Below are 19,857 nucleotides of genomic sequence, written 5' to 3' on the forward strand. Positions count from 1 at the left end.
TTCACTAGCATAAAACCAAAACACCAAAAAAAACCTGTGTCAGACCCTGGGCCAAGAACTTTAGAGATAAATGACACAACTCTTGCCACCTATTACACAGGTGTCCAAAGGCTGTGTTAAGTAGAGAGAGCCCATTCCAAGAATCCTAAACCTGTGGCCCCCTGTACTGACAGGCATTGACGTACTCTACAATGGCGTCTCGATCCGCTATGTCCCCAAGCACCATGCGCTGAATGATGCTGTTGTGCTCCTCTTCCGAGAGATTTTTGTATGACACAAGGGGAATGTTATACTTTGTGGCTGGTGAAGGGTCCACTCCCTGAAGCCAAGGATGATTTTCAATCTCTTCTAAAGAAGCCCTTCTCTTGGGATCTCTCTGTAGCATCCGTGTGATCAGGCTGGAAAGGAAGGTAAGTCCATTGTTAAAGCAAACTGCTTGCAAGGATTAGTAATGATGGATCATTTTATTAATAAAAATGATTTCCTATATCATCAATTAAATTAGGTGCACTAGTGGTGGCAGTGGGGCAGATGGGAATAATAAAAATTTAGTACCACTGTAGTCATAAAATAAAAAATCACAACCTCCAGGTATACTGATAAGCCAAATGCACAAATAAGAGCTCCCTATCATCTAGAATTAACTATAGGTATCAACATCTGTTCTTGAATTAACTGCTGGCTTAGTGACATACCAGAATCAAATTCAATGATCAGCAATGACATACAGAATAGAGTACACAAGCCCACTTCTGCTTCAGAAAAAAATGAATGATGCTTCTGATGAAGACAACTAAAATACCACATAATTTTTTTTATTTTTTAGCTTTTTTTGAAACGGAGTCTCGCTCCGTTACCAGGTTGGAGTGCAGTGGCGCGACCTCGGCTCACTGCAACCTCTGACTCCTGGGTTCAAGCGGTTCTCCTGCCTCAGCCTCCCAAGTAGCTGGGACTACAGGAATGAGCCACCACACCCAGCTAAGTTTTGTATTTTTGGTAGAGACGGGTTTCACTATGTTGGCCAGGATGGTCTCGATCTCTTGACCTAGTGATCCACCCGCCTCAGCCTCCCAAAGTGCTGGAATTACAGGCGTGAGCCACCGTGGCCGGCCCATGTAATGTATTTTTAGGAAAATATTTTATTTAAAGGCACCATTTTGGCAGAATAAATAAGTAACACTCAGCAACTAAAAATGAAGTAAAAGCAGAACCCTTATGAAGTGAATGACATCTGCTTCAGCTTTACAGGCTATGTTGGGTGCATATAACAGAATATAATGTGTAAGGCCTACTGAAGGTAGATAGTAAAACTAGAGTCCTTGCAAAGAGCAAGGACTCCAGCTTCGATGTGAGGGTAAATGAAAAATGAGAAACAACTTAGAACTTCTTACTACAAGCTGGTCCTCACACAAGTCTGTGTTCCAAACTAATGATATCTGTGTGGTACACAGAAGTTAATTTATAGTGCTTTCAGCTGGAAGTACTCCTGCGCAACTAGTAAATATACAGACCCCTCCTGTAGGAATGTAACTGAAAACCAGCCTCAAATAATTCTCCAAATAATATTACAAAGAATATCAGTCAAAAACACAAAAGAAACAAGTTACCAATAGCAAGACCTCGAAAACAAGCAAACTCAGAATGCAAATACTTCAGATACTGAAATTTTCAGATGTAAAATGTAACTGTGTTAAATATGTTTAAGACATGAAAGAGAATCTTGAAAATAATATAGCCAGTGAACTAAAGATGATACTTTATACTATAAGTAAAGCTACTATACATAAAATTACTAGGCAACCGAGAAAAAACTAAATAGGGCTTCTAAAATGAAAAATAATCACTATAAAAACAAAATCAATAAACAAAATTTAAAAATGAGACAGAATCAATGTAAGATAAAATTAAGGAAATAATTGTATCAACAGACTGAGATAGGAAATATAATACAGTTTTATAAAAAGAAGAGGACAGAGTGAGGGAAATGAGAAAATCAGGAAGAAACTATATTTGAAAAGATAATGGCTGAGAATTTTCCAAAATTCATCAAAGAGCACAAATCCTGAACCACTAAGCCTAACGTATCCTAAGCACAATAAACAGAAAATCTTAAAGCAGCCTAAGTGAAGACAGGACACCTACGCGGAGATAACAAGATGATAAGATGGGCAGCTGACTTCTCAACAGCAACAACAAATGCCAGAAAATAGTGGAATAGTATCTTCCATGAGCTGAGAGAAAATAACTATCAACCTAGAATTCTATACTCAATGAAACCATCTTTTCGGAGCATACATAACTTGAAGACATTCCAAATAAAAACTGAGAATGCTTATCACCAACAGATGTTCATCCAAACAAAGTCTACACAATTTTATTTTGACAGGATAGTGTGATTCCACTTGGAAGGGTGAACAGTTTCTGTCAAGCATCTGGGTAAATATGAAATTTTTAACTGTGTAGAATGATAATCATATCTAATTTGTGGCATTTGAAAAATTATTAAAATATTGTATGGTAGTTAAAATATTCTAAAGATTTTGTGGTGTTCAAGAAGAGAATAAAGAGGTCGGACACAGCGGCTCATGCCTGTCATCGCAGCACTTTGGAAGGCTGAGGCGGAGGGATGGCTTGAGTCTAGGAGTCTCAGACCAGCCTGGGCAATATATCAGACACTGTCTGATAAGATTAGGCTTTGTGTCCCCACCCAAATCTAATTTTGAATTATAATCCTTATAATCCCCATAATCCCCACGTGTCAAGGGAGAGACCACGTGGAGGTAAATGAATCATGGGGGCAGTTTCCCCCATGCTGTTCTCATGATAGTGATGATGAGCTGATGGTTTTAAGTGTTCAGTAGCTTCTCCTGAGTTCCTTTTCTTTCTTGCTGCCTTGTGAAGAAGGCGCCTTGCTTCCCCTTCACTTTCGGTCATGACTCTAAGTTTCCTGAGGCCTCTCTAGCCATGCTGAACTGCAAGTCAATTAAATCTCTTTCCTCTATAAATTACCCAGTCTGGGGAAGTTCTTTATAGCAGTATGAAAATGGACTAATACACCATCTCTACAAAAAAATAAAAAACAAAAAAAAAAATAGCCAGGTGTAGTGACTTGCACCTGTGGTCCCAGCTACTTGGGTGGATCACTTGAGGCTGAGGTCGAGACTGTAGTGAGCCATGATTGCACTGCGGCATTCCAACCTGGGTGACAGGGTGAGGCCATTCCCCACCCCTCCCTCCTAAAATAAATAAGAATCAGCTATAGATTTTGTTAAATTAAGTATAAAAACATGAGGCCCCTGAGCATGGCGGCTCATGCCTGTAATCCTAACACTTTGGGAGGCTGAGGCAGGTGGATTGCCTGAGCTCAGGAGTTCGAGACCAGCCTAGGCAAAATGCAAAACCCCGTCAATACTAAAAATACAAAAAATTAGCCAGGTGTGGTGGCAGGTGCCTGTAATCCCAGTTACTCTGGAGGCTGAGGCACAAGAATCACTTGAACCTAGGCGGTAGAGGCTGCAGTGAGCCAAGATTGCATCACTGCACTCCAGCCTGGGTGACAGAGTGAGACTCCATCTCAAAAAAAAAAAAAAAAAAAGGTATAAAAACATCTATATTTGGCCGGGCACGATGGCTCACGCCTGTACTCCCAGCACTTTGGGAGGCCAAGGCAGGTGGATCACGAGGTCAGGAGATCGAGACCACCCTGGCTAACACGGTGAAACACCGTCTCTACTAACGATACAAAAAATTAGCCAAGCATGGTGGCGGGCGCCTGTAGTCCCAGCTACTCGGGAGGCTGAGGCAGGAGAATGGCGTGAACCTGGGAGGCAGAGCTTGCAGCGAGCTGAGATCGCACCACTGCACTCCAGTCAGGGCAACGAGTGAGACTCCGTCTCAAAAAAAACCAAAACCAAAACAAAAATAAACAAAAAAAGGTGTATCTGTGTTAAAACAGGTAGAAAAATCGCTGAAATAACAGACTATAACTTCCTAGCTAATTCAGGGAGAAAGTCAAACAAGGGGAAAAAGAAAAACTTTGGCAGGGCATAGTAGCTCATGTCTATAATCCCAGCACTTTGGGAGGCAGAGGCTGGATGATCTCTTGGGACCATGAGTTCGAGAACAGCCTGGGCAACATAGTGAGACCCAGTGTCTACAAAAAGTTTAAAAATTAGCCAGGCATGGTGGCAAGCACCTGTAGTCCTAGCTACTCAGGAGGCTGAGGCAGGACAATCACTTGAGCCCAGGAGCTGAAGGCTGCAGTGAGTGATGTATGATTGTACCACTGTATTCCAGCCTGGGCAACAAAGCAAGACCCCAAGAAAAGAAAGAGGGAGGGAGGGAGGACAGAGAGAGAGAGAGGAAGGGAGGGAGAGAGCAAGAGAGAGGATGGAGGGAGGGGAAGGAGGAGAGGAAAGGGAAGAAGGGAGAGAAGGAAAGGGGAGGAAAGGGAGGGCAGAGGGAGGGGGAGGGGAAGGGAGGGAGAGAGGAAGGAAATGGAGGGAGAGAGGGAAGAAAGAAAGAAAAAGAGAAAGAAGGAAGCGAAAGGGAAAGGTAAGGAATCCTCCATCAACTCCAAAGAAGAATGGGGTAAAAAGAAAAAAAAACCCGGGCGCGGTGGCTCACGCCTGTAATCCCAGCACTTTGGGAGGCTGAGACAGGCAGATCACGAGGTCAGGAGATCGAGACCATCCTGGCTAACACGGTGAAACCCCGTTTCTACTAAAAATACAAAAATTAGCCAGGCGCAGTGGCAGGCGCCTGTAGTCCCAGCTACACGGGAGGCTGAGGCAGGAGAATGGCATGAACCTGGGAGGCGGAGCTTGCAGTGAGTGGAGATCGCGCCACTGCACTCCAGCCTGGGTGACAGGGCGAGACTCTGTCTCAAGAAAAAAAAAAGAAAAGGAAAAAAACAAGTAGGACAAACATAAAACATATAAAAAGATGGCATAAATAGATCTACATCTATCAGTGACTACAATAAATGTAAATGGAATAAACTCTCCATTTAAAACACAAAAATGATCAGATGGGATTAAAGAAAAACTTGGCTCCAGTCTGTTAAAAAAAGATGTATTGAAAACCAGAACAATGGGAAGTTTAAAGTAAGAAAAGAAAGAAAAACTATACAGCACACAAATGGTAACCAACAGAAGACTGGTGGGGCTAAAATTAGACAACACAGACTGACTTTAAGGCAAAAAAGCAGTACTAAAGAGGGCCATTACCTCATTGATACAAATTGATAGAATGGGAAGATAAGACAGTTTTCAACTTGTTTGCACCTAATAACATTACCTCAAAACAAAGCAAAAACTGACAGAGCTCCAAGGATAAAACATATCCACCATCACAGTGGAAGAATATCTCAGTAACTGATCAACTAGGAGAAAAAAAAACTCAGAAAGGATGCAAATAATTTTGAACAGCATAATCAAAAAGCTTGATTTTAAGGATTTATACAACAGAACTCCAAAATTGGAAAATATACACTATTTTCCAGAACAAAAAGATCTTATGCTAGGCCATAAGCAAGCCTCAGCAATTTGAAAAACCAAAAAAACAAAAACAACACTGGTACCATAGAGGCTATTATTCTTGGACCATAACACAATTAAGGTAGAAATAAATAAAAAGCTAATTAGAAAAATGCCATAGATTTGGAAATGTAAAACACCCCTGTAAAACACTCACACATGAAATAAATCAACACAAACTAGAAAATACTTATTAGAACTGAATAATAGCAAAAGGACTATAAATCAAAACCAGTGGGATGCAGCTAAAATGGTGTCAGAAGGCAATTTATAGCCTTAAATTATTACAACAGAAAAGGGAAATTTGTGAGCTAAGTATCCGACAACAGAAAGAAAAAGAACAGAATTAGCCCATGGAAGTGAGTGGCATGAAATACTACAGACAAGAGAAAATAAAATTAAGAAAACATAAAACAAAAATTATAATTGTTAATAAAAGCAAAAGGTAGTTCTTAGAAAAAGACTAATAAAATAACAAACTTCTTGTAAAACTGATCAAGACAAAAAAGCACAAATTATCACTATTGAAATAAAAAAGGACACTATATCCACACTTCTTATAGACTTAAAAATACAACTAAAAGATACTATAGGCTGGGCATAGTGGCTCAGGCCTGTAATCCCAGCACTTTGGGAGGTCGAGGTGAGCGGATTATGAGGTTGAGAGATCGAGACCATCCTGACCAACATGGTGAAACACTGTCTCTACTAAAAATACAAAAATTAGCTGGGCATGGTGGTGCGCACCTCTAGTCCCAGCTAACTGGGAGGCTGAGGCAGGAGAATCGCTTGAACCCAGGAGGTGGAGGCTGCAGTGAGCTGAGACTGTGCCACTGCACTCTAGCCTGGTGACAGTTCTAGACTCCATTTCAAAAAAATAAAAAAGATAAATACTTGAGGTTAATACATTTGAAAAATTTGATAAAACAGACATGTCCCTTAAAAAAAACAGCTTAGCAAAACTGATACAGGAAAAAAGTTTAAAAACCTAAATAATCCCAATAATTTTTTTTTTTTTTTTGAGACAGGGTCTTATTCTGTCACCCAGACTGGAGTGCAGTGGCGCAATCACAGCTAACTGTGTCCTCGACCTTCTGGGCCCATGCCATCCTCCCACCTCCGCCTCTCCAGTAGCTGGGACCACAGGCATGGGCCACCATAACTGGCTAATTTTTCTTTTTTTGTTTGTTTGTTTAGTAGAGACAGGGTCTCCTTGTGTTTTGCAGGCTGGTCTTGAACTCCTGGGCACAAACGATCCTTCCGTCTTGGCCTCCCAAAGTGCTGAGATTACAGGCATGAGCCACCATGCCTGGCCCCAATAATAATAATTTTTTTTTTTTTTTTGGAGACAGTCTTGCTCTGTCACCCAGGCTGGAGTGCAGTGGTGCGGTCTGGGCTCACTGCCAGCTCCGCCTCCGGGGTTCACGCCATTCTCCTGCCTCAGCCTCCCGAGTAGCTGGGACTACAGGTGCCCCGCCACCACGCCCGGCTAATTTTTTGTATTTTTAGTAGAGACGGGGTTTCACCATGTTAGCCAGGATGGTCTCGATCTCCTGACCTCGTGATCCGCCCGCCTTGGCCTCCCAAAGTGCTGGGATTACAGGCGTGAGCCACTGCGCCCCGCCAATAATAATAATAATTATTTTTTGAGACAGAGTCTTGCTCTGTCACCCAGGCTGGAATACAGTGGCATGATCTCAGCTCACTGCAACCACCACCTCCCGGGTTCAAGTGATTCTCCTGCCTCAGCCTTCTGAGTAGCTGGGATTACAGGCGTATGCCACCACACTCAGCTAATTTTTGTATTTTTAGTAGAAACAGGGTTTCACCATGTTGGTCAGGCTGGTCTCGAACTCATGATCTTGTGATCTGCTTGTCTCAGCCTCCCAAAGTGCTGGGATTACAGGTGTGAGCCACTGCACCCAGCCCCAATAAGTATTAAAAATAATTCTTCTAGGAGGGAGACACAGACAGCTACTAGACAGTAGGAACTGTTCTACTTCTTAAGCTAGATAATGGGGTACATAGGTACTCATTTTACTACATATACAACGTATACTTATTTGAATGATATATATATCAATATAAAAATAAGCTTTTTCAGTAGAAGCTGTGGAAATACTCCTTGAATTATAACATGAATCACAAACATCCAACATGCAGACAACATATGCCCCCAGACAGCTGCCCTGCTTCTTGGGGTAGAGAATAGTTAACAGTAAGGTCATAAAAATAATCATCATCAATATTCATAGTTTCCTACGTGCTAAGGACCGAGCTAAGAGCTTCACACATATTAATTCATTTAATTTTCACAATAACCCTATATGGTAGTTTCTACCACTCTGACATTATTAGTAAATGGAGAAGTCAATATTTGAATCCAGAGTTTGAATACCTAAGTTCTTTTTTTTTTGAGACGGAGTCTCACTCTGTCACCCAGGCTGGAGTGCAATAGCACAATCTTGGCTCACTGCAAGCTCCACCTCCTGGGTTCACGCCATTCTCCTGCCTCAGCCTCCCAAGTAGCTGGGACTACAGGAGCCTGCCTCCACGCCCAGCTAATTTTTTGTATTTTTAGTAGAGACAGGGTTTCACCGTGTTAGCCAGCATGGTCTCAATCTCCTGACCTCGTGATCCACCCGCCTCAGCCTTGAATACCTAAGTTCTTAAACATCCACCTGAGATGGGGCTTCATTTAGAGAAAAAAATTCCTCAAGCAATCAGATTTCCTTCTTACCAGTTGATAGGAGAAACTCAAAACTGTTTCTACAGCAAAGTCCTCTAAGTAGTGGCTATAAACTCAGCTGAGGTCATTAAAAAAATGTCACTTACAATGTCAATGAAATACTGAACTTCCAACAGTTCTATTCCATTACTATATTTCTCACTACACATTATCATAGTACTATGTACTAATTTAAATTCCAAATAATCGAGTATACTTTTTGTTGCTGGCTTCCCACAGTCGCATAAACCTAAACAGCTTTAGTCAATAGGCAGGAGGCGTGTGTGAAGCAAATTATGAGACATACTATGTAAACCCTCAAATAGTGTGTTGATGGTCTATTCAGGAAAGAAAATGCCCTAACTCTTCTCTGGAACTTAAAACAATTCCAGGTGATCTTGCTTTTTGCTCATGCAGAGAAAGGTAGTTGCCATGGTATTTCTTCACTTCAAGTGAAATAACCACCACTCCTGAAGGCTGAAGAGGCATGTAATAGATTTCTTGAATAAGAAATAGATGAATACATTTCGTACTCTAATATTAAATTTCAGATCATATTCAGGGGTTTACCACCCCCCCCCAAACACTCTTAACAACAGTAGAAATACTAAATTCAAAAATTAAAATGAACCCAGATGCTTGGATGTTTGAAGTCCTCTCACATTTTCTTGACATGTTAATGGAATTAAAACTTCTGGTTTTAATCTGAGTTCTTAAGGTTTCCACATACTTTTTTTTTTTTACTTACTCTTTACACTCTTTAGACACATGGGATGGTACTGTATATTTGCAATCCATGATCATTGTCAGTGTTTCACTGTCATTGGCTTCTTGAAAGGGTGGCTGCCCACACACCAACATGAAAAGGATCACTCCCAGACTCCAAATATCTATAAATCAAAGACATACTTTTAAATACCGGACTAATTAGAAAACCAAAAACATTAAGAGTAAAAGTGGGCTAACAATATTATTTTATCTTGAGCAGTCAAAAGCATTTATATCTCAAAGTACAAACATCCATGAAGGAAAAGAAGCCCCGATAGGGCAGGGAAGGTGTCTGTCTTCTTCACTGTTTTTATAGTAAGTGCTAGTAAACAGTGAACGGTCAATGAATGTTCAATGAAGAGATAAACTAATGTCTTTGTTAATATAGCAATAACATCAACTGGAAAGTATCTATCCAGGTGCCCAAGCCAACAGACAACACACTGCTGTTTCTCCCATTAGAATATATACCAGAAATAAAACTAATATATTAATACTCTGAGATCTGAAAAGAATTTTGCCTAAGGTCACAATTATCTCAAGTTGTTCTTTACCTCAATGCTAGTGAAGTAACCAGGTGAAGTAACTCATGTCATTTTATAGGCAAGAAAATTAAAGCTCAAGGAGGAAAGAAACATGGCCATCAATATAGTCAATCAGGAAAAAGACTGGTTATGTATTACTCCAGAGGATGAAACTAGGACCAAAGGTGTAAGTAACCAAGAGGCACACTTCAGCTTAAAAATGGGGAACTACTCAATGGAGCCGTTACAATACCAGAAAAGGCAGTGAGTTATCCATCACTAACAGTATTCCAGCAAAGACGGGAGAAACATCTGTCTAAAATTCTGCATAAGGCATTTCTGCACCAATGGTAAGGCTGGACTACCTGACATCTAAGGACCTCTCAACTCTAGCATTAGACTAACTCTGACAGTAAGAAACAACTCCTTACCTCTTTTATCATTAAATAAAAAGCAAATCCATCAATCATATGGGAAAACGATCTTTTGTTCAGATGAAAAAAAATTTTTAAGATGAAAAGGACTTAGGAAAGGCATCACAAATCATTCATTCATTCCAGAAACTAAAGAACAGACATGATAATATAAACATTCACATAATTAGAAACCAATTCAAGAAGTATTCTAGACCACAAAAGGCTTAAAAGAGAATGGAAAGGCAGACCACACGGCCTTTGTCATCACATCTGTTAACATTCAACTGCTGTTTCCATTTACACTTAAAACACCCAAAATAATGTAGGTTCCATGTTATTTCCCAAGAAAATTAAAACTTAATAAAATATCTTTTCCTTGGTTCAAACTAAACAAAGACTGGCCACAAAGGCAGAAACTCAAAAGTTACACACAATGTGATTTTTTAATATGTACAATAAATTTTACGAAGGATACTCTGATGGAAACTAATGAATCAGATGAAAAAAAACAGACTGAAATTAAACATTTACATAAATGAAGATGAAAGGGACCTGTGGATCATTCAGTCCAAACCCTTGGCTCTGCAGTGTCCCTAAGAGGTCTGACATTGCTTTTTGAATGCATGCATTATCTGTCCCCAGACAGCAAGCTGACTCAGGAGTCCACTCCACTCACTTTCATTTCTTTGCCTTGACTTTGGAATCCAGAGAGCCATTCCCATTCAAAAATCAAACGTATCTTAATAATGGTGACTAGTCACATCTATTCTTTAAATAGCCAGTGAAAACAATCTATAACCCCAGTCCTAGCAGTACCTTAAGATTTTTTTAAAGGACATTTATACAGTTGATGTTTAACTTAAATCCTCCTCTTTGTACCACTTGAACCTGCTATTTTGGGTCACTTGTCCCAACTCCCAAGCCACCACTGTGAACAAGTGGCAATTACAATTATTCTCCCTTTATTGCAATGTGTCCTTCATTTACAAAAAGTTATGTTCTAGAAATTCACTGTAAAGTAAATCCCACCTTTCCAACTATGTCCATTATACAAGGAGGGTAACCTACCAAGTTTTAAAAAATAATATATACTTGGCTATCCCTCCACAGCAAAAAAGGGGATGATTTTAAATGGCTTACAATGAAAATACACAAACAATAAAAATCCAGGTAGTTAAAAACTTTTTCTTCTATTGTTCAAATATTGACAATGTTTAATGTGACTACTTATAATCATACCTAACTACTAATACATATGTATTTGAAATACAATAAATATATATCTTTCCATATAAGTCCTACAAAACATCAACTTTTATAAAATGAGTTTAATTACATTGTTTCCTCTACTATCTCATACTATAACTGTGCATAAACCAGTTTGGTTTTTTTACCTCTTGTCCATGCCAAACTGGGTATCTGATAGTGCAATTATTCAAAATAATGTTTTAAAAATATAATGAACAATATAAATATCAACTAACAATTACCCAACATTCTTATTTGACTGAAGAAAACTTTCTTTTTCTGTTAAAGATTAGCCTCACAAACAACAAGAAGTTCAATTATTTGGAAATTCTCTCTTCAGGATGATTTGTTCAATCACCTTAACACACTCTGCTTGTTATGATGTGACACACAATTAGAAGAATAAAAAAGAAGAAAAGCAACATAAAACCGCAGTTTCCAGTTAAGGCTCAAATAATTTCTAAATATAGACATGCTAAAAGGTTGAAAAACATAGAAATACAATTCTATGTCAAGTAGTTGGCTAAGCTAAATGACATAATTTGAAGCATTTAAACTAGAAAAGAACAGCAGGGTAACTAAGTTTCAGAGAGGGCAAATGACTCTCCCACTGAGACAATGTGATTATTCAAGGGGCCATTTATTCCATATATTTATTTTCCATACTTTTTATTTCTCTTCTTACTTTACTTTTGTCTTTGAATAATTTTACTTTTTCATCCCAAGGGCCAAAGGAAAGAATAAAAACAGGCCACTAAACAGAGTGCTATGACTTTAACCAAACTATTTTAAAATGTGTTCACAATCTTTAAAATGGGAGTACTAACAGTCATCTACTTTCCTGTAAAGCTGCTGTGGGTATTAAATGAATTAAAACAGAATCCATGCTAAGTATTCAGCACAGAGAAAACATTCAAAGGTGGCTGCTGCTGCCCTGCCCTGCTTCATCTGTGGCAGGCATTGTTCTTGGCATAGCAGACAGAGATCAATGAGAGATGCCCTTGCCCTTACAAGCCTCCTAAGCCACTAAGGATGCTCCAGTGGAAATTAGCGAAACAGATATGGGAAAAGACAGTAGGTAAGTTCAAGGAGGCACAAAGCCAACACGGTTTGAGATGAGAGGGAGAAGAAACAGGGAAAGCTTCTTATTCTTAGTAATTGAGGTTTCTTAAAAAAAGGTGATGATTCAGGAGCTTGGGTCCCCAGAATTAGACATCTGGTATTATAGGACTAAGAATGGCATCAACAAAAATTATCCACCATATTCCTCCACAAATGGGGGTGGGAAGTGGTATCTGTCTTAATATAACATTCATTCTAAGTCGGGAACAGTGGTGCATGCCTACAGTCCCAGCTAGTAGGGAGACTGAGGTGGGAGGACCACTTAATTTGAGGCCACAGTGTGCTAAACCACATCTGTGAATAGCCACTGTGCTCTAGCCTGGGCAACACAGCCAGACCCCATCTCTTAAGAAAAAAGAAAAACCGTTCATTTTAGAGAATATTTTAGGTTATCTTTTTCTGTAAGAAAAAAAAAAAAACATGTTAACAAAACTACAAACTCCTAAGGTATAGACCACAGCCTTAGCTTGAGATCCTAAGACTGCAAGGGATCACTGAAACCGTAAATGGGGGATGGGGGTGTAAGGGAGCAAAATGTACAGGGGACCTTACGCTATAATCATTTCCAAAAAATGTTAATGGAATTGTCTATTCACATTAAAGATCCACGGGTTACCAAACATCAACCATCTGAATCAAATTTCATATAGATACGACTATCTGAAGTGTATGTTTTTATTTCAGACCCAGCTATAGGTGCTTGGTTAATAAAAATGAAAAAAAGGAAATATTTAATAAATGTAATCGGCTTGGTTAAAAAACAAAACCCCAACTCATGGAACTATAGGAAGGAGTGAAGAGATAATGAAGTTTTTGATAATATAAAGGGTGGGAGTTACAAGTTTCCCCTTACTGGCTGCCTTCGAGTTAGCTGGAAATGAGGTCACAGAAAGGAGCACTGAAGTCTCATCTGGCTAACACTCAGCAGGTCTATATATAATAATATAACTGAATTATGCTATTTCTAGGGTTGGGGTAGAGTTTAAGATCAAAAAGAAAACAAAACAGAGAACATGTTAATCATTCATCTGAGGAAAAGCAAATGCCAACAGCGTGGGGAGGGGACTTCAGGACTACTGAGAGGTTTCCTAAAAAGTCATTTCTAAAGTGAATTATCTATACAACAAAAGAGGAGGATTAGAAAATAATAAAAATGGGAAGACCAGAAGAAGAGTTTTAGGTAGAAACCTCTATTTTTTCCTTTTAATAGCTTTCTTTTATCAGTATAGCCATAAATCATGAAAGAAGCAATACAAGTAGAATGTTCTGAAACCACAGCAGATAAAATGGGGCACCTTTTACAACACCACTTAACAGCTGCCAGGATTTATGCAATCACTTTTCAGTTCCAAGTACGGTCACAAGCCACTGACATAAGACCTAACACTAATGTAGAAGGCAATGCTTTCTTAGAATAGCAAGTATTGTTTCAGAAGTGTGTAGGTCCCAGGAGTTCTATAATAAAACCTAGGACCTTTGTTTTTTGTACAGCACTCAGAAACCTAATTGCCCACGTTTATCCATCTGAGTTCCTATTTACACAGAAGAACTACATGTCTGCATTCAAAATTATGTAGAGCTTTGGTTACTAATGATTATTTCTTGTTCCAAAAAGATCAGTGGTTAGTTTTAAGGAACATGACTAGAAAGCATTCCAAAAGTAGAAAACGGTCAGGTCATTTGAACAGCATAAGAAAGAAACAGAAGAGGAATGAAGAACTTGCACAAGTTTTTTAGATCTGTTTTCTGATATGTCTAGTATTCCTAGTTTTATCAATACTTTAGTTAGAAGCAAGGTTTTATTATTTAACAGGGAAATGGTTTTTTTTTCCCCCTAAAAAGAATGAATGCCATCATCTGATACCTACTTTAAAACACTCCTTTCCCTGACCTTAATTCATCTAAATGTCCCTTGGGGACTTCAAAAATCAATGCTGCTAAAACTAAGCTTATCATTTTTTTCCCCCAAGTTTATTTCTCCCCATCTACCCTGGTCGGTACAATGTAAACTTAGGAGACATTCCAGACTCCCTACTCTGAGGGTCCTCTGACTTCCAGATCAAGGAGGCACTGCCAATTCTATCACGTGCTTAAAATCCTCCAATGATCTTCATCTTCCCCAAGGTATTCCCACACTGTCCTCCAACTTAGAAACCTGGGCTACCTAACAATTTCAGCATCATCACAATGGGCTGTGATAACAGAGATTCTATTTCCCTCCATTACTTGGAGCTCCGTGAGTGCAGAATAGGGCCTTCTGTTGAGCAGGCACTAGTCTACACTCAGCTAGGGCCTGCTCAACAGAAGTTTGCTGAATGAAAACCTGAAATTAAAGAGTTCTGCAAATATTCTGGGGCCCCGTCAAAAGGCAGCTGATGCAGAGTTTTAGGGTACAGAGGAAGGTGGTGGTTATTCCCAATCCTACACACACACACACACACACACACACAAAGGAAAAAAAAAAGGTAAGAGGAAAGGGAGACTAAGAAGTGCTCAGAGCAGACTGTGGTGGGATAAATCAATGAAGATAAGCTGCAGTTTATTTCAGTCACCTGTTTAAGGCCCTGTGAAAACTTGTTTTTTCAAGTAAAACAGAAAAAGTTCAAGAAGTCAAAGTGTTATCAATCACATATTGTGGGAATGCACACATTCACACAAATCCAAACCAGACAAGGAGCAGACACCCTACCAACTCAGCATTCGTTCATAAAATCATTTTACAAACCTGCTACTGGTACCACTCAGGAACAATACTTTACAAATGAAAATGGAAAGCTAAGATGGCGAAAACATCATACTTGGGCGATTTCTTTCAGTGTGCCCTAATGAAAATAGCATGCTTGGCCTAAAGCTTCAGAGAGACCTGGTTTAAATCCTCTGATGGCTGCTTAGCTGAGTTTCAATATGGATACTCATCCAAGGGGGGACCCATTGGAGAACTGCTTCACCAGGGATACAGAGTGACTTTTTAAATTTACTTTCAAGCAGTGATTTCACATTTCAAATTTCTCACAAGATTATGACAAATGCAATGCAATTTTAGGCGTGTATGCCTAACTTCAAACTAGAAAGAAGAAACATTTTAATTTAGTACCAAATCTAAAAATGTCCAATTCTATTTGTCTAGTCAGTCAAATGCAACGAGATTAGAGACCTATATGAATTAGCATTTTATACATTTGGAGTGTCCACCAACTAAATGTTTTAGTTTGATAGCTAGTGGAGTATTTTGATGTTTTCTTAAGTTGATGTTAAAAACACAGTCTTTTGTGTGAGGCCGAGGTGTGCTAACATAAGACGAATATACAAGCTATTAAAACACCAGTTGATAAAAATCACCTGCTGCAAATGGCAGGCTAAGAAAATGGGTTCTCTTTCAAAAAGCAAAAAAAGTTTAATGAAACAAAGCTTTCTGGGCACTGGGGATAAAAGTCAAGCAAGGTATGTCCTTTAACAGAAGATACATTATGCAGGTTTCTCTAAAATGTTTAAGCTTGCCAGGAAACTAACTTCCTCATTTGAGAATAAAGAGAAATGAACTTTAAATAGCAAATTTAATATAACAAATTTCAAAATTCAAAATATTAGCTCTTGAAATGTTTGTTTTGGCTAGTTCTCCATGCATAATACCTAAATGAGACATGTGGTTTTAAAATGTATGCAACTTATTTTCCTGTATTTAAAAAAATCAGTATATCTTTCTAGGAATTACAATAAATACACAACCTGGTTGGTTCCATGTAGGATTATAACTTTCAGATTTTCCTTCATATTAAAATTTTAGAAACGTTCTCTCAAATATAACCACACATTTCTTGTTTTTCAAATTAACACTACTTTTTTCAGATTATGAAAGTAGTGCATATTTAATGCCAGTAAGATTTATTAGCAGCCTGTGGGAGGGCCCCCTACTCACCAACACCATAGATAATCCTGACTATTAGCCTATTAGGTAAAATTATAAAGATCTGTTTTAATGTATACTGACCTGATTATTTTTTCCCTAATTTCTTTAAGGTATAATTTATATACAACAAAATTCACCATTTTTAGGGTGCATTTCTCCAAGTTCTCACAAATGCAGTCACGTAACAAATACCACAATCAAGATACAGAGCAGCTGTATTACCCCAAAATTTCCTTTGTACCTCTTTGTAGTCAACCTTTCCCCAAGCCCAGTCCCTGACAACCACAGCTATTGCGTGTCCTTGCAAGTTTTGCCTAGAAATGGAGTCACAGCGTATGTAGTCTCTGCCGTCTGGTTTTTCCCAATAATGCATTTGAGATTCACTCATGTTGTTGTACACATCAATAGGTCACCATTTTTCATGGCTGAGTAGTATTCCATTGTGTAAATGTTCCACAATTTCAGTTTGGGACAGTAATGAATAAAGTCACAAAAAAAGTGTGTACAGGCTTTTGTATAAACATAAATTCTCATTTATCTTGGGTAAATACCTAGGAGTGAGTTTGCTGGGCCACTGCTGGGTAAGTGTATGTTCATCTTTCTAAGAAACTGCCAAATGATTTTTCTAACTGGTTATACAATGTTACATTCCCACCAGAAATGTACGAGCGTTTCAATTGCTCCATTCACACCCTTGCCAGCTCTTGGTATTGTCAGTTTAAAAAATTTTAGCTATTCTAATAGGTGTGGTTTTAACTTGCATTTCCCTAATGACTAATGGTGTGGAACATCTGCATGTGCTTATCTGCCATATTATGTCTTTTTTGATGAATTATTCATAATTTTTCTTTTTTGGATCATGCTCTTGGTACTGTACAGAATATCTTTGCCTAAGCTAAGGTTGCAAAGATCCCCTATGTTTTCTTCTAGAAGTTTTATAGTTTTCCATTTTACATTTACATCTATGACACAGATTGAGTTTTTACAAATGGCGTGAGGTACTGATCAAGGTTCATTTTATTTCATATGCATATCAAACTGTTGCCACAGCATTGCTGAAAAAAAGGCTCTTTCTCCACTGAATTGCTTTAGCACCTTTGTTGAAAATCAACTGGCCACGTATGTGTAGGTTTATTTATGGACTTTCTATTCTATTTCACAGATCTACCAGTCTACCCTTTGTCAATACAATCTTTATCACTGTAGCTTTTCTACTAAGTCCTGAATAATTATTTGCAGGGTTAAACATTTTCTTCTTTTACTGGCTAGTTATATCACTTCTTTAATAAATTCTCTTTTCACTTGTCTATAGGGGAGTTTGTCATTGATTTTTAAGAACTCTTTCTACATTAAGAATACTATTTCCTATATTACAAATATTGCCCCAACTTGTTTGCATTATAATTTTGTTTCAAATATTATGTGTACTACATCCATCAACTGCAATCAAAGCTATTACCCTTTTCCTTATGACTCTTGCTTAGAAAGGCCAAGATAGTATGAATATTCGCTTTTTTTCTTAATTACTCATGTACAAATCCTTAATTCACCTGGAATTTACATTGATATAGACATACATAGAAATCAATCATTTCTTCTCCAAATGTTGAATTTTTCCAGTCAATTTATTAATTCTTCCTTTTGTGTTGTCTAATAATGGAGGAATTTAAAATGATTAGACCCTGTTCTTTTTTCTGCATCATTCAGAATGACCAGCTGAAAAACCATGCTAGGATACAGAGGTGCCCATGGGGGCATCAGTCTGTATGCCAAAAAGCCACAAAGCAGACACTGATATGCATATTCAAAAAATGTGTGGCAGCACTATTTGCCAGGCACTGTGCTAGGTGCTCAGATATAATCATAATGAAACCTAAAAGGTTGAGCAATGAAGGGACCTAGGTGAGACAGCACCACTGCACTTTGTGTCCTGAGACTTGCCAAAATTCACCTCTGTTCATTCACTCACACACAAAGTAACAACCACCTGGCTTTAAAAGATGCCTCCATCTTATCTTCCATCAAAGATTCTCCTTTTAGAGCTGCTTCCATGGTAAGTAGGTGCCTCGCCTTACCTCCAGAGGTGCCCAGAAGCACTGTTAAACACTTGGGCTTCAGGTGGCAAGGAGAGGCACACACCATGTTTTTTAAGTTTTCGATGATGATTTCACGATTCTTTCTCATCTTGCTGCTATCAGTCAGGGCACCTGACTTTAGGAGGTCCCTGTTACCTATCAGCTGACAGCTGGAAATACAAATTTACTGAACTTGCTAGAATTATACGTAAAATTAACTAAATAAGGGTCTGAGTGAGACCCTGAATGATAGCTACCAGCAAAATACATGAGCTTTGTACATGGACTTAGGACAGTCCATTTCATCTACCAGGAGTCTTTATTTGCTTGCTTCCTAGTGCTCTGCTGGGTTTAGGACAACTCAAAAACTGATAAGTGATCAATAGGCAGTCCTCTAATTGGTAAGATTCACGGATAGCCAAGGATTTTGAAGACTGTTTATCTTACATAAAGTAACATAAAAACAATTTTGGAAAGCCTCCTTACCATATGAAAAGCTGCCCCCTTTATTCTCCTGACAACAGCTGGAGGAGTCAAAGGTTACAAAGTCAGGGAACACTCAAGTTCTCTCTATTCTTGCCTCTACTAATTAATAAATTCATTTTGATACCCAAGCTAGACGGTAAATCCAAGAAATTCTTATCAAGTTGTTTACTGATATTGATAATACAGCCTTGCATGGGATAGAGGGCAAGGTACCTCACAAACTGATAACTGAGTACAAAACTAGAACTAATCTAAAACCAAGGGAATCTTCTGTCTCCAGGTGGAACATAATGGGTTTCAGCCAAGTGAAGGTTCTGCTATAACTATAAAAAAAAAAAAAAAAAAAAGGCCTTGTGAAAAGCTTTGGGAGTAACAGGAATACATGAGCTGAAATTCGATGTCATAAGAGCCCTTTCTAGACCTTAAGCAAAAATCCATATAAGAATCTTAAAAGTGTGACTTCGGGAGTTTCAATAGATCACAAATGTTCCCAAAAATGATTAAACCTAATCAATGTATATTACACACAAATTATCAGGTTTTTTTGGTAGAGTATCTTATTAAAACTCTGAAAGTAGGTAAATTTGGGGGAAAAAAAAAACCCCAGCCACTCTGATACAAGAATACAAGCTTGGTGTTGACTAACACTTAATACGTCTCATTGTAAATCAACTGATGGGTGTTCTAGTGAATACATTAGTATATACACGAAACACTTTGTTAAGCCAGTTTCGGTCCTCTAGAAACTAATCACTACTGAATACAAAGCTGAGACTCACAACCTGGAACATGGTGATGAATCAGTGACACCATCTCAGGGGCATCCTTCCATCTACTGGAGCTCTCAATCCATGTTAAGTCTCTTTTAAACTCTAACAAGGGCCTCCAAATGTCAGTGGAGAGTTGCTACATACAAACTCTGTTATACAAAATGGGTTTTTAAGAAAACCATATAAAATATACCAAACATCTACAAGTCTATTTGACTTTAGGAAATAAAAAGAATACTGTACCCAATGACTTGATGTTTCTTTTGGAAACAGATC

At 38.5% G+C, this 19,857-nt stretch overlaps 1 protein-coding gene across 2 annotated transcripts in view; it reads right to left on the reverse strand.

Moving 5' to 3' along the window:
• Positions 1–19,857, reverse strand: part of SNRK (SNF related kinase) — a 65,579-nt gene that overhangs the window by 10,443 nt on the left and 35,279 nt on the right. For both annotated transcript variants that reach the window (XM_007983846.3, XM_007983844.3), the window contains 2 exons: positions 9,014–9,155; positions 186–398 (listed from right to left, as the gene is read on the reverse strand). In XM_007983846.3, coding sequence (XP_007982037.1) covers positions 186–398; positions 9,014–9,155 — 355 coding nt within the window. The remainder of the gene's footprint in view (positions 1–185; positions 399–9,013; positions 9,156–19,857) is intronic.

This window comes from Chlorocebus sabaeus, chromosome 22 (genome assembly GCF_047675955.1).
Source record: "Chlorocebus sabaeus isolate Y175 chromosome 22, mChlSab1.0.hap1, whole genome shotgun sequence".
Taxonomy (NCBI): domain Eukaryota; kingdom Metazoa; phylum Chordata; class Mammalia; order Primates; family Cercopithecidae; genus Chlorocebus; species Chlorocebus sabaeus.